Source organism: Podarcis pityusensis, assembly GCF_964106645.2.
Source record: "Podarcis pityusensis genome assembly, chromosome: 8".
NCBI lineage: Eukaryota > Metazoa > Chordata > Lepidosauria > Squamata > Lacertidae > Podarcis > Podarcis pityusensis.
The window spans coordinates 39,211,369-39,225,832 of record NC_138033.1 but is presented as its reverse complement, the minus strand read 5'-3'; the positions used below and the strand labels follow the sequence as shown (position 1 = coordinate 39,225,832).

The 14,464-nt window shown below is 43.2% G+C and overlaps 1 protein-coding gene across 1 annotated transcript in view; it reads right to left on the bottom strand.

Moving 5' to 3' along the window:
- SLC38A8 (solute carrier family 38 member 8) overlaps positions 1-13,114 on the bottom strand; it is a 38,740-nt gene extending 25,626 nt beyond the window's left edge. Inside the window, exons 1-2 of the mRNA XM_081015867.1 lie at positions 12,678-13,114; positions 1,936-2,126 (exon numbers count right to left, since the gene is read on the bottom strand). Of these exons, the coding sequence (XP_080871993.1) occupies positions 1,936-2,126; positions 12,678-12,681 (195 nt within the window). The 5' untranslated portion in view covers positions 12,682-13,114. The remainder of the gene's footprint in view (positions 1-1,935; positions 2,127-12,677) is intronic.
- Between the last annotated feature and the right edge of the window lie 1,350 nt (positions 13,115-14,464).

The following is a 14,464-nucleotide window of genomic DNA, read 5'->3' as shown; positions in this document are numbered from 1 at the left end:
GGAAGCCACATCCCTAGACAGGCTAGATACCAGCAAGGCAAGCAGAAACTATCACACTAATTCAGAAATGTTGCACATCCAGACCGCAGTCCCAAGTCCTCCAAATGATGTGGGATTGCCATTGTCCTGCTTGTTGGCTTTTCAGAGAAATTTGGTGATTGTCAGAACAAAACCCTGGACTAGATGGGTTTTTTACCTGACACAGCAAGGTTTTTCTGACATTGTCAAAACACATGCAAGAGCCAGGCACTGCATGGAGAAAGGATTTTGCTCGCTTAAGAAGCAGCTATAATGGAAGACACAGGTGATAAGTGAACGAAAGAGCTTGTGAATGCTATCAACATCTCAAGTAGGGAGAGCCTCAGAGAACCTGACCACTGATGCTAGCCCAGACAAACTCACTAGCCAAGCTGTCCTCTCTTGGTCCCAGCAGCAAAGCAGAAGTCCAAGTTTAAAATGGGGGAGAAATGAGGCAAACAGAGTGCAAACCGAAAAACAGATCTCTTTCAAAAATTTGCACTCCTCCGAATTCTGTGATGCAGTACTCTAACCAAGGCAATGCATACGAAAATGCATTGTATTAGGAAGAACTGCTTGCAAAAATGAATGTATTAGGAGAAACGTGTGCTAAAATGTTAAGAAATCACAAACCTGAGCAGAAACGTAGAAAACCAAACTTAAGATTGGAAAAAGGAGAAACAGAGGGGAACTGGCATTGACAAAATAATTCATCCCTAAGTCACAGCATATTTTGGAGTGTTAAAATCCATTAGTTGCACCAGGCACTTAAGTAAAGATACTATAATAAGTTTGCGTTTAATAAGCTGTAGAAATAGAGTCAAGTACCAAATAGTTCTTTCCCCACCACAATGCGAGACTCAGCTTGCAGCAGCCCCAAATCATACTGAAAATTCAGGGCTTGCTTTCTGCCAGTGATCACCAAAGAGAATCCGTGAGGGTTGAACTAGGACTGGGAAAACCCAGGTTCCAAGACCATGCTCACCCTTGAAGGTTACTGCATAACCCTGAGTCCCTCTCTCCCTTACCTCAACCTCCCTCACAGGGTTGTTGTTGTGAAGATAAAATGCAGAGCAGGGAGCCATGTACAATGCTCTGTTTTCCTTGGGGGGAAGTGGGACATAAATGAAACTAATAAATAAAGCTCATTTCCAGAATCCTGTTCCAGTTCCTTTTTTTTTTTTTCAATTCTGTAATGTAGGAATCAAAACTAGGAAACTGTTTTCCTGCCCCACCCCCCGCAAAAGAGAAGAGTACTGCGTGTATTTGCAGAAACCACTAGAGAATCATCTGCACATCAGGAATTGGGGAGAAATCCTGTTCAATTCAAGTGTGAGTGCAAATCAACCTGATTCCCACTTTCAAAAACAGTACGTGAACCAAAACACAGCATTGCTCCCAAATTCATGCTCCTCTGAATGTTGTGATGCAAGTGCTCCATAAATAAAGTGAGGTGGGGAATGTGCATTTGAGGGAGAAGCGTGCAAAATAATCCACATATTAGGGAAAACAACATGCAAAAATGTGTAATATTTAGGAAATTTATTTGCAAAAATGTATCAGGCACAATTGCATACAGAAATATGCTGACAAATTTTCGCGAAGACTTTTTAAAAAATGTATGTGCAAATTGCTGCAGAAATGGGGTGTCCTGAATTTACGAGTGGAAAAATGAGAAACTGAAATTAATAGATTTCCCCATCCCTATCCACATGCCATGGCTGGGAGGGGAGCCTTGCAAAGCAAAAGAAGGCAGTACTAGGTAGATTAGAAGTAAAATAAACTATTAAAAATGCAATGAGGTTTGCTTCCAAATCCACTTGGCTAGGACCAGACCCTCAAACCCTCCACCCACCTATCTATTCCAGCAGCCTGTCACTCTGCAAGAGATCTGGATGTCTTTCCTTTGGCACTTACCAGCTCCACAAGGACAGCCGGGGTGACTCCTCCAGCCTTATTGAACGCCCAGGGGAAATTCAAGAGCCCTGCTCCAAGGGCAGATTTCAGCATGATAAAGACAGCCCCAGCGGAGGAGAGATTGGGGCTACCTGACTCCAGAGTAGGCTTGGCTAACAGGGTGATGCTCTCTCTAGCCAACTCCTCCATATCTGAAAGAGAAGGAGGACCAGGGAGTGGTGGGGTTAGTCTCTTAAAGCTGGGCAAATCCAAGCTGACTTGAAACAGGTAACAGATTCCTCCACCGATCTTTGGTGGGATCAATCCATTTATTTTTATTTTTTGCTTTGTAAAAGGACTAAATTTCAGAAGCATTAAGACGAAGTGAGGAATAGAGTGCAAGTTTCTTGCCCTCCCCACCCCCCAGTCTTGGACTGAAGGAATGGCATGCATTGTATATCCATGTTAAAAATGAGCCAAGCCGTGCTCAGGGCTACGTTTTCTTCCAGTGGCTGCTTAATGGAATTAGCAGGGCACCAAGAAAGTAGCAACGATGCTTGAGATTCTGCAGGGAGATATTTTGCAAACAGAGTCCAACATAAGCAGTTGAAGGAGCAAGGAGGACTGGGACAGACATGTGCAACAGAGCAATGCAATGCCCTTGATTCACTGTGCAATTGTAAGCACAGCTCGCAAATGCTCAGGGACACCTCCAGTTACAAACAAATTGTGTAGCTAGTCTTTCATGAGCTTTACAATGTAACTGTTATAGGTACAGCCAGATTTCCATTTTTTCCCCCTTTTACAACCAAAAGGCTTTTGTCAATTAATAGCCACACCCTCAAGGGGAATCCAGAAATGCAGGCAGCTGCATCAGTCCATTATTTATATACATGCCCAGAGCAGCACTACAGTGGTACCTTAGGTTAAGAACTTAATTCGTTCCAGAGGTCCATTCTTAACCTGAAACTGTTCTTAACCTGAGGTACCACTTTAGCTAATGGGGCCTCCTGCTGCCACCGTGCGATTTCTATTCTTATCCTGAAGCAAAGTTCTTAACCCGAGGTACTATTTCTGGGTTAGCGGAGTCTGTAACCTGAAGCGTCTGTAACCTGAAGCGTCTGTAACCCAAGGTACCACTGTATAGGTAAAGGACCACTGGACGGTTAAGTCCTGTCAAAGGCGATGATGGGGTTGCGGTGCTCAACTCGCTTTCAGGCCGAGGGAGCTGGCATTTGTCCACAGACAGCTTTCCAGGTCATGTGGCCAGCATGACTAAACCACTTCTGGTGCAACGGGACACCATGACAGAAGCCAGAGCGCACAGAAATGCCATTTACCTTCCCGCCACAGCGGTACCCATTTATCTACTTGCAGTAGCGTGCTTTCGAACTGCTAGGTTGGCAGAAGGTGGGAGAGAGCAACAGGAGCTCACTCCGTCACAGGGATTTGAACCGCCGACCTTCCGATCGGCAAGCCCAAGAGGCTCAGTGGTTTAGACCGCGTCCCTTACACTATACAGCACTAAACAGCATGATGACCAAATAATCAGAATTCCCCAACCTGCCAATAAACAGTCCATGTGGGCCACTTGCAATCGGGGGCGGCCTGTCATATTTTTCCACCTTCTGTCCCTTGCTGCCACCACACTATTTCTGCCACCATTGGAACTCCCCCCTCCTTTTACCAAGTTTCTGTGAGGGGGCGTTCCACAAGGCCTTGGAGCTTGTCCTTTCTGTCCCAGGGTCAAGTGTGGCAATGCTGCATGCTAGAATGCCCCCCCTCGTCAAAACTTTGTGAGAGAGGAGTGTTCCACTGCTGGCAAAAGTGGTGGGATGGACAGGGTGTATAAACCAACAAATGCATATATCAAAACTGGCATAAAAGAAAAATAAAGAAAAATCTAAAAGGCAATCCTATTTTTAAAAGGCAGGATTAAAACATCCTACCCACTCAAAGAGGCCCACAGATAATTAAGAGCTAAAGGCCTGGCAAAAAGAAAGAAAGAAATGCTTTAGCCTGGCACTAATGATGATGCCAGGTGAGCTTCCCCCGGGTATTCCAAAAGTGTGGAGGCACCACTAAAAAGGCCAGTTGTTGTGTTGCCACCCTCTGGACCTTCTAGAAATAAAATGCTGCAGTTTAAAAAAGGACTTCCATTTGGTTAAGTTACACTGAGTGAAGGAATAATTCATATAACCCAGCAAATGCTAAACTGTCCCTCCCAAATGAGAGAGGATGACAAGTTTATATTCAACTGTGAAATGAAGCCAAGACAGCACCCTAGCCCCACTCACCTGGGAGTAAGTCCCACTAAATTCAGTGATATTTACTTCTGAGTAGACATGGCTAAGATTGCAACCCTAGATGGTTTTGTGATGGGCAATTATCCACTTCATTAACTTTGCCTTTAAGACTTGTCTTTGCTGCAAAGGACGAACCCCACCGAACATTCATTCATTTTGGAAGGGAACACAGAGGGAAGGAAACTGATTTGCAAATATCGGTTGATGGCTAAGATGTGTGTTTTTACTATGATATAACTCCTGTTGCTCGGTCCCTGCTCCTGCCAACCTAGCAGTTTGAAAGCACGTCAAAGGCAAATAAATAAATAGGTACCACTCCCGCGGGAAGGTAAACGGTGTTTCCATGCGCTGCTCTGGTTTCGCCAGAAGCGGCTTAGTCATGCTGGCCACATGACCCGGAAGCTGTACGCTGGCTCCCTCGGCCAATAAAGTGAGATGAGTGCTGCAACCCCAGAGTCAGCCATGACTGGGCCTAATGGTCAGGGGTCCCTTTACCTTACATAAAAAAACAACAACCCACCATATCTTTCTGGAAGACAGACTTAATGCAAAATAAACCAACTGCAAGAGAATGGAAAATGTAAGACGGAACTGCAAATGGATGTTGGAAGAGACTGAGGCGCGTTTATACATCCCTGATCTGGGCTGCATCACTTAGGCTTTGCTACTGCAAGTGGAAGGCGGGCTCACAGGGCACATGGAAAAATAAAATTCTACACAGCTAGAAAACCAGCAGATCTGATAAATGGCTAGGCCAAAACTCTTTGTCCCTTTTGTACAAATGAAAAGGGATTATTTCATTCCACCACTCTATGCTTCCTCGTAAAGCAGATATTGCCATGATTTCCACATCCTCCCTATTCAAATATATATTTCATTTATTTAGATGGCTTATTTGCCACCCTTTGCACAAGGCACAGAAGCACTTACAACATGGCAACTATTCAAAGGCATCTTGCAATTATGCATAGGGCCCATTGTGTACTATATTACAATAAAAACTAAAGGCTGTATTCAACCAACTTTTACTCTGAGTCGACCCATTAAAATTATTGATCATGACAGAAATTAATGGGCCTAAGTTAGTCATGACCATTCATTTCAATGGGCCTACTCAGATACAACTCAAAAGTTTAAACCAAATCATAATAAAACAAGGAAACAGCATATATCTTGAAGGAGGAACTGGCAGTAATTCCATATTAATTTCCTCTAGAATAAAAACAAACAGGTTTTTGTCACAACTAAAGCAGCTTCTTCTCTTGAAGAGCATTTATCAACAGCTCAACCATCTTAATTCATTCTTCTATTTTCCAACCATGTGACCTTTTGATCTTGGTAAGTAGGATAAAGAGACTTTAATCAGCTGCTATAAGGAATTATTAATGGCTAATTGTGTCTGTCATCCCAATTATATATTTGCAACCTAAGGTGTTCCTGGCCATTTAAAGTGTCCTTTGCAGCCTTCATCATTGTGAGCTGCCACAAAGGAATGTGGGCATAATTGGCTTGTATGATTTAGAAATTAGTCATTGGGCTGTAAAAGGTGCACTCAGCCAATGAGAAAGTCTCAGCGCGGACTGGCGCACTTTGATACAATTTTGTTCTGGTTTTTCAAAGGCTCGCTGGAACAGCCTCTAATCTTTCATTAGTGACACTGTGGAAAGATCCATCTGCCAATTAGCAGAGACTTGAAGAGAAGAGAGTGGCTTGAGATTCTCGCTCTAAATGAAAATGTATCCTAGTAGTGAGAATCCCAACAAGGAGGGCAAACTAGTGCTCACTGGAGAAATCATAGTATTGTGGAGTTGGAAGGGACCCAAACAATCATCTAATATCAACCTCCCACAACACAGCAAACAGCTAAAAATCCACATGGCCACCCAACCTCTGTTTAAAAACCTCCAATGAAGGAGAGCCCATCACCTTTCAAGGTTCCACCATTAGAAAATTATTTCCAATATTTAGTCAGGATCTCCTTTCTTGTAGTTAGGTTTTGTTTCATTTTGAAAAATACAATTTTATTTTATGGTTTATTATTGTTTATATTTTGAATTAGATATATATGGGGGCACCAAAATATTTTAAGTGCTTAGGGCCTCTAGAGGTCTTAGTCCAGCCCTGCACCCATCCACTGGATCAGTTCCTGAGAAACCTGTTTGTACATGTGATGCCTGCAGAAAACAGGCTTTGGCTGTACAGCCCATCAGCCAATGGGTGGGTGAAGCCTCAGACACTTTGATTAACTCTTTGCAACCCTCTGCGCCCTGCCAAATATGGTCCCCACAGGAGATCCAGATCAGGAGATGGTCCATAGAGCCAATAGAGTTCCCCTTCCCTGCCCTAACAGGAAGACCCAGATAGTTTTAACTGTACTATTTGAAAGGCTTTCCAGATCAAGTCCAGTTTAAAGGTAAAGGATCCTAAGAAGGGAGACCAGAGGTGGACTCTGAAATTGCCCACAAACAGTGAGCACCTGGACAGGGGACTGAGCAGGAACACAGGACACCTGGTGGTCATAGGCTTCATAACTGGGTCCCCCCAATTTAAATTGTAACCATTGTTTCTAAATTAGATATGGATTTAGAAGCAATGGCTAACATTTAAAATGAAAAACATACATGAGTATACATACAGATTAATATATGCATATTTCATGCGATCTGTCTTATTTTTTGCAATGGGCAACTGATCACCTTAAGACCATCCTTATGCTCCCCATCCTTCTTAACCTGCTCTTCTCTACATTAAGCCATTCCTCATGGTCAATACTTCCTTCATGGCCATAACTACTTAAATCCTTTTATGCCTCACCCTTCCTCCAAGTTGCTCAAGATGGCATACATGGACTGAGTGACCCCAGTTTATTGCACTAGGAAGAGATGGACCATCCCAAGGTTGAACATCACAGTCCACAGAGGGATTCAAATCCAGGTCTCCCCAGCCCAAGTCCTCGGGGATGGGGAACACGTTGCCCTCCATGGGTTGTTCGGCTCAAGCTCCCATCAGCCCCAGCAAACTTCACCAATGATCAGGGATGATGTTAAACCATAGTCCAACAACAAGAGTTCCTCTGTTACTGCTCTAGCCACATTACTGCCTTAGCTTTCCTAACATCAGACCAGCAAGCAGTCTTACAAGGAACCTTCCATTATTGCCCTTATTATCAGAGCCAATCCAAATGAATGGATGAAGTTTAACCATTACAAATTATTGGGGGTGGGAGAGATTTTAAAAAGAGCACACTCATGCAAACGAGTATCATTTCCAACTATGGGCAAATCTTTCAACTATAGAAGAATCTATTGGAGAATCCAGCGCAGAGCCTCCTCAGCTTCACTCTTAAGAGAAAGTGCTTTTTTTCCTGCTAGTTATTTATAATTGCACCAAGTAAAAAGTTTGGTATGCAAGATGTCAGCCTGATTAGAGATTATTTAATCATTTTTTTTCTGCCTTCGTTAAGCTGTTTAACCTCTGCTGTAATCCTGGCTGAGCCAATGACTTGCTGGGTAACCTCTGGCAGGTCCCTTGACCTTGCCGATCCTTTGTCAACCTAGCTGGAAAATTGGTTAAGCTGCCAACTTCACAGGCAGGAATGGGGGAGGCCAGGATGGAGGAGACGACCCTCTCCACAAATCATCACCATGATACACACATCACATTTTTGAATCTTCTGACTATACAAGATAGTGAAGCAGCAATATGGCTTCAGGATTTTATTTTATTTTTAAAAGAAGTTTGAGCCTTTCCACACAGGACGGGCAAACACTGATAATCATCTTCATCATTCCCATCAATTTATTTGTGAACCGCCTTCCATCCATATGTCCCAGGGTACTTCACAGACATATCCTTGAAAGCAGTTAAAACAGCTATAAAAACAGTACAAGAACAACCGAATATAACTTCAAAAACAACATCGAGTGGACATCCAGGCCCAGAGACCTTTTCATCAAGCTAGAAAAGCTTGGGAAACAAAAATGTATGTTTCCAGAAAGTTTGGATACTGTCTTATTTATTAATTAAAATTTATATACCAGTTGGTTTTTTTGAAAAAATAAAAATAAACCCTCAAAGCTGTCATATCTCAAGATCTAATGGTAGGTATATGGGTGATTTTCAGTTTTATTTATTAAATTTATATCCCAGCATTACTCTCAAAGGAGCCCAGGTCAGCAGCTGATCAGCAAGTATTTCCAGGTCCCAGTAATTTATATAACAAGAAGATTGATTGTGGGTGGGTGGGTGAGAGAGAGAGAGAGAGAAAGACAGAAAGACAGACAGAAAGAAAGAAAGAAAGAAAGAAAGAAAGAAAGAAAGAAAGAAAGAAAGAAAGAAAGGGAAAATGATTTCTCTATCCTACAATGATGGGACATCCAGCCAGGTGAGAGAAGGCCCATCCATTTGCTTCTGTATCAACAGAGTTCACTCTTTAAGATGCTGCTAACATGTACTGTTCTTACGGCTTGTCCCATGCCTAGAAAACATTAATCTGAGCAGTATTTGCTTGACCCATGCTTTCTAGGCACAGGTCCCCTTGCCTCACACTCCTTTCCCAGGGAAAACCCACTCTTTAGCACTAAATCAGAGCAAATGTTGATCTGGAGAAGCCCCAAATTGCTGTTTGCTCCAGCTGAGAGAAATTTTCCCCAGGGAAAAGCATCAGGACAAGAAGTGTGGATGAGCTTTTAGCTGAGCAGCTAAGGCACTACCTTAAAAAAGGAGCTGGCTTGACTGGTTCAGCAGGTTTTCTCTTACAGATCCAAACCTCATAGATACAGAATCACAGACCTGGAAGGGACCCACAGGTACCATACAGCCTGACACCCCCCCCCCAAAAAAAGTATAACAATATGCTCTCACAACGATGAGTTACTTTATTCCGTAATAAGTGAATTGTTACCATTTATGTCTATCAAAGCTGGGAAGTGGGTGGCGCTGTGGGTTAAACCACAGAGCCTAGGACTTGCCGATCAGAAGGTCGGCGGTTCGAATCCCCGCGACGGGGTGAGCTCCCGTTGCTTGGTCCCTGCTTCTGCCAACCTAGCTGTTTGAAAGCACATCCAAGTGCAAGTAGATAAATAGGTACCACTCTGGCGGGAAGGTAAACGGCATTTCCGTGCGCTGCTCTGGTTCGCCAGAAGTGGCTTAGTCATGCTGGCCACATGACCCGGAAGCTGTATGCCGGCTCCCTCGGCCAATAAAGTGAGATGAGCGTCGCAACCCCAGAGTCGGCCACGACTGGACCTAATGGTCAGGGGTCCCTTTACACTTTACCTTTATGTCTATCAAAACACCACACTTCACAAAATCAGAAGCTGCCTTGATGCAAGCCAGACCTCTGATCTATCTAGCTCAGTACTGTCTACTCTGCCCCGAAAAACAATTCAAAGGGTTACTCTACAAGGAGATGCCTGGGAACTAAGGGAGAGAAGATCGTCACATGCCTTCTGCATCCGTTACCCTAGAGCTACACCACACCCACAAGGGTCTTGCAGCATACATGCCCCTCCTTTCTCCACCCCTTAACCACCATGGACATTTTGCTTAGCATGTAATGAAAGTATGACACACAACCCTATTCCACCACATCCCTACAAAATATCTACAAAATAATTGCAAAATAAATATTTTGAAAGGGATTCACCAAGGAGGAGGATTCCCATCCCAAGAGTCAATCTTCCTCATTCTTTCTCTTGTAATAGATCTGTGGTGCTAAATGTTTAGGTTTAGTAATTTTTAGTGCCTGATCACCTCAACTGTCTCCTGAGAAATCTCTATGTGGGACAAGAAGCTACAGTTAGAACTGGATATGGAACAGCTGATTGGTTCAAAATTGGGAAAGGAGTACGGCAAGGCTGTATATTGTCTCCCTGCTTATTTAACTTATATGCAGAATTCATCATGCGAAAGGCTGGGCTGGATGAATCCCAAGCCGGAATTAAGATCGCCAGAAGAAATATCAACAACCTCAGATATGCAGATGACACAACCTTGATAGCAGAAAGTGAAGAGGAATTAAAGAACCTTTTAATGAGGGTGAAAGAAGAGAGCGCAAAATATGGTCTGAAGCTCAACATTAAAAAAATGAAGATCATGGCCACTGGGCCCATCACCTCCTGGCAAATAGAAGGGGAAGAAATGGAGGCAGTGAGAGATTTTACTTTCTTGGGCTCCATGATCACTGCAGATGGTGACAGCAGTCACGAAATTAAAAGACGCCTGCTCCTTGGGAGAAAGGCGATGGCAAACCTAGACAGCATTTTTAAAAGCAGAGACATCACCTTGCCAACAAAGGTCCATATAGTTAAAGCCATGGTTTTCCCAGTAGTGATGTATGGAAATGAGAGCTGGACCATAAAGAAGGCTGATCGCCGAAGAATTGATGCTTTTGAATTATGGTGCTGGTTGAGACTCTTGAGAGTCCCATGGACTGCAAGAAGATCAAATGCATCCATTCTGAAGGAAATCAGCCCTGAGTGCTCACTGGAAGGACAGATCCTGAAGCTGAGGCTCCAATACTTTGGCCACCTCATGAGAAGAGAAGACTCCATGGAAAAGACCCTGATGTTGGGAAAGATGGAGGGCACAAGGAGAAGGGGACGACAGAGGACGAGATGGTTGGACAGTGTTCTCGAAGCTACAAACATGAGTCTGACCAAACTGCGGGAGGCAGTGGAAGACAGGAGTGCCTGGCGTGCTCTGGTCCATGGGGTCACGAAGAGTCGGACACGACTAAACGACTAAACAACAAAACAGGATTTAATTAGAACTTGTATGTTATAACTGAGGTATGTTATAAGGCAGTCTCGTTGTGCATTAGAAGGGGTTTATGTAAGGGGTTTGAGGTGTTTAGTGTTTATGTGTAAAGACTTGAGAATGTAATCTAGAGCCATGTATGACCCTACTTCTGAGCAAAAGCAATTAGCATGTGAAGAGTTAATTAACCTAGGTAAATGTCCTAAGTGTGCACTAGTCTTTAATCCTAGTCGCTGATGAAGTCAGGTGACCTTTGTTAGGTGATGCCAGAGGGGATTAACCATTACTTCTTCAAACCATCAAAAGAACCAACTATTAGAGCAAATGAATAAAGGAGGTTTAGGTTTTAGGAACAGCAGAATTAGGAAATATGGGACCAGGAAGGAGGAAAGGATTCACCTCAGAAGACCAAGACAAGTGGCAGAGCAAAAAAGGATGCAACTGTAAGGATAAGCTGGAATGTTTTGTAGTGCTGCTGCTGTGTGCTCATTTGGAGACTAAGGGTTGTATTTATGTGTAAAATAAACCCTATATTATTAAGACACTAGCCTCCATTGTGCCCAATCTCTCCAAAGGAACACAGACCCTGGGTGAGCACCTGGAACCCCTCTTGAGTCAGCAGTGATTGGAGGGGGCACTCAACTTTCGTAATACTATTACAGAAATTGGGGAGGTACATATGCGTGCTTTGAAACACAGTACAGTGGTACCTCGGGTTAAGTACTTAATTCATTCCAGAGGTCCGTTCTTAACCTGAAACTGTTCTTAACATGAAGCACCACTTTAGCTAATGGGGCCTCCTGCTGCTGCCGCGCCACCGGAGCACGATTTCTGTTCTCATCCTGAAGCAAAGTTCTTAATCTGAAGCACTATTCCTGGGTTAGCGGAGTCTGTAACCTGAAGCGTATGTAACCTGAGGTACCACTGTACTGTGGGATGGATGAATCTTTCCATTTGGCTTTCTCATTTTTCCAGTCAAGTTCAGTTCCACATTTCCACATTTTGGGGGGGAGAAAATTCATCAGTGAACTAATGCACATTTCCTCCACTATTCACTTTTTGTACGCTATTTCGCCAAATGTACACTCCAATATAATGCATTTTAGTGTTATCTTAACATGTTTATGCACACTTTCAGACAAAGTATACTTTTTTTAAATACTCATACTTGTGTTGGAGAACCACACCACAAATTTCAGAGGTATTAATTTCAAAGGAAAGCTGCATTTCAGCTCTCAGGCAGTGTGAATTAAGGAAATTCACATATAAATACAAAACAAAATTTCCCCCTATTGTGCAAATGATAAACTTGCACACACAAAAGGTCTGGTACAGATAAGGCATCTCAAGCAGCACCATCCTGTATTCCCAGACACACACCCCCAAAAAAAACCCCACCCCAAAACCACCATTTCCCAGGAGGAGGCTCAAACATGCAGCTACAAGCCTTTGCCTGTTGTTTATGGAGCCCCAAAAACTGTTTTCTCCTCCTCCTGGGTTAAAATACCGGTACCTCCTCTTCTTCCAAGCACTAGGCTCACATTCCCAGCAGGATACAACCAGCAAGCAACACCCACAACACCGCAAACGTATTTAAAGAAAAAAGGTGCAGGCAAAAGACAAGAGTTAGAGAAACGCAAAGTTATCAGATCAGTTTCATTAGTATATAGAGAAAGAGAGAGAAGCAAGCAACTATACCCATGTTGGCCACGAACACCTTTTCTGCAGCATTCAGAGAGGAGAAGAGATATCCAGGACTAGTCCCATCATGGAGGATATCCTTAGGAAACTCCAATATAGAGGAGGGGGTGATCTTTGCTCCTGTCTCCTGACTTTAGGAAGGGGGGGGAATATAGTTTGTCTCTCTCAGATTGCAACACAATCTCTCCCTCCCCATAGCCACTCCCTTCTTCCTGCCTTCATGTTCTCCTTGTGGACAGTGGGCTATACCTATAGTTTAAACAGCCTCCAGCTGTATCCACTTGCTGGCTTAATCCTTGATTAGCTTAGCTCCATCCATCCCTTGCAGACCTGGCAACTGAAGAAGGCAGAGTTGATTTTCTCAGCCAGGCTGTTTGTTGAAAAAATAAGAAAACATCTTTAAGCATTTTACAAACACACGAGCTTGGGGAATATTCAGCAGGCTTAAACTGGCTCATTTGTTTCCCACCTCCTCCCTACATGAATACATGGGGGGGGGGGGGAGCCGCACTAGTGGAAACTCTGCCTGCCTCAAGATTTTTATGCCACATAGGCAGAAGTCGTGTCCTTGAGCCTCAGTGCTAATTAATTGGTTTGTTAATTCTAGAATTTCCACTGTCTTTCCATCAAGAAACTGTTAAAAAAACAGTAAAAAAAGAAAGAGAACTCCTCAGGCATTGTTAAATAATAATCCAAAGATAAATCACAGCCCACACTAAAACTCAAAAGCAGTATAAATTCAATTTTTCTTTATAAATTAAATCTATATTTTTTTTCTGAAGAGGCATACTTAAATAAAACCCATCTCCATAGCTCATGTAGGAGTATGGAGGCCAGAGATTATTCCACTCCTTGGATCATTACAGGTAAGATTGTCAGCTGCCCACAGAAATATGCCAGTGATTTTTTAAAAGCAGATTTTGTAGCTGCACAAATTCCCAGTCAGACACCCCACACTAAAAATAGAAGAAAAATGCCAAACCAAGAGAAGTGTGCTTTGCTCCTTGTTTCCTTTACCCTGGATCAGTGGCAGTTTCTCGACAGGAGAGGGTAGTTCTTATTTACTATACAGTGACGCCAGCAGACGCATAAAAAATGAGTACTTTAAAGGTATTTACTATTAAAGGATGCAAATGCCTATTACCTGACAGAAGAGGAAGAGGAAGAGGTGGCAGCCCCAGCCAAAAGAAGGTAGCAGCATTTTATACGGTTTGGGCAGATTGTCTTAAGTATGGAAACTGAACACTTTCTGCCCTTATGCAATTGGTATACAATATATGCTTTCCCTGACATTGCCTGCCTTTAAGTACTTAATAAGCACACACACGTAACACATTTAATTCCCCTCCACTCCCATTTATCAAACCACACATTTGTGACCAACTGCACATTTAAAAAAAAACCCTTCAAACATGCCCCAGGGTATATGTGTGTGTTAAATATCTGGTTACATGGCCAGAATGCTGTGTAAAAGCTAGAATTCATGACTAGCTGCTAGTTTATTTTATTTAGAGGCAAACTGGGAGGACAGCCAAGAGACCGTCTAAAGGAATTAAGCTACCAAGCACCCTTCTCTGGAAAGGGAGTTTTCCCAGCTAAAATCTGGATTGAAGACAGAGCTATATTGGCTCAGAAAAGGGGCTTCTGCTAGCCCATTGGTATTTTTGGCTTCTCTCCCACCCCCGCCCCATCTTAAACACAGTGTGTAAAGCAGAAGTTTGGAAAGCTCTGTTTTTGGTGTAAAATGAGGATCCTTGCAGTTTTTACTTTTGTGGAGTACAAAA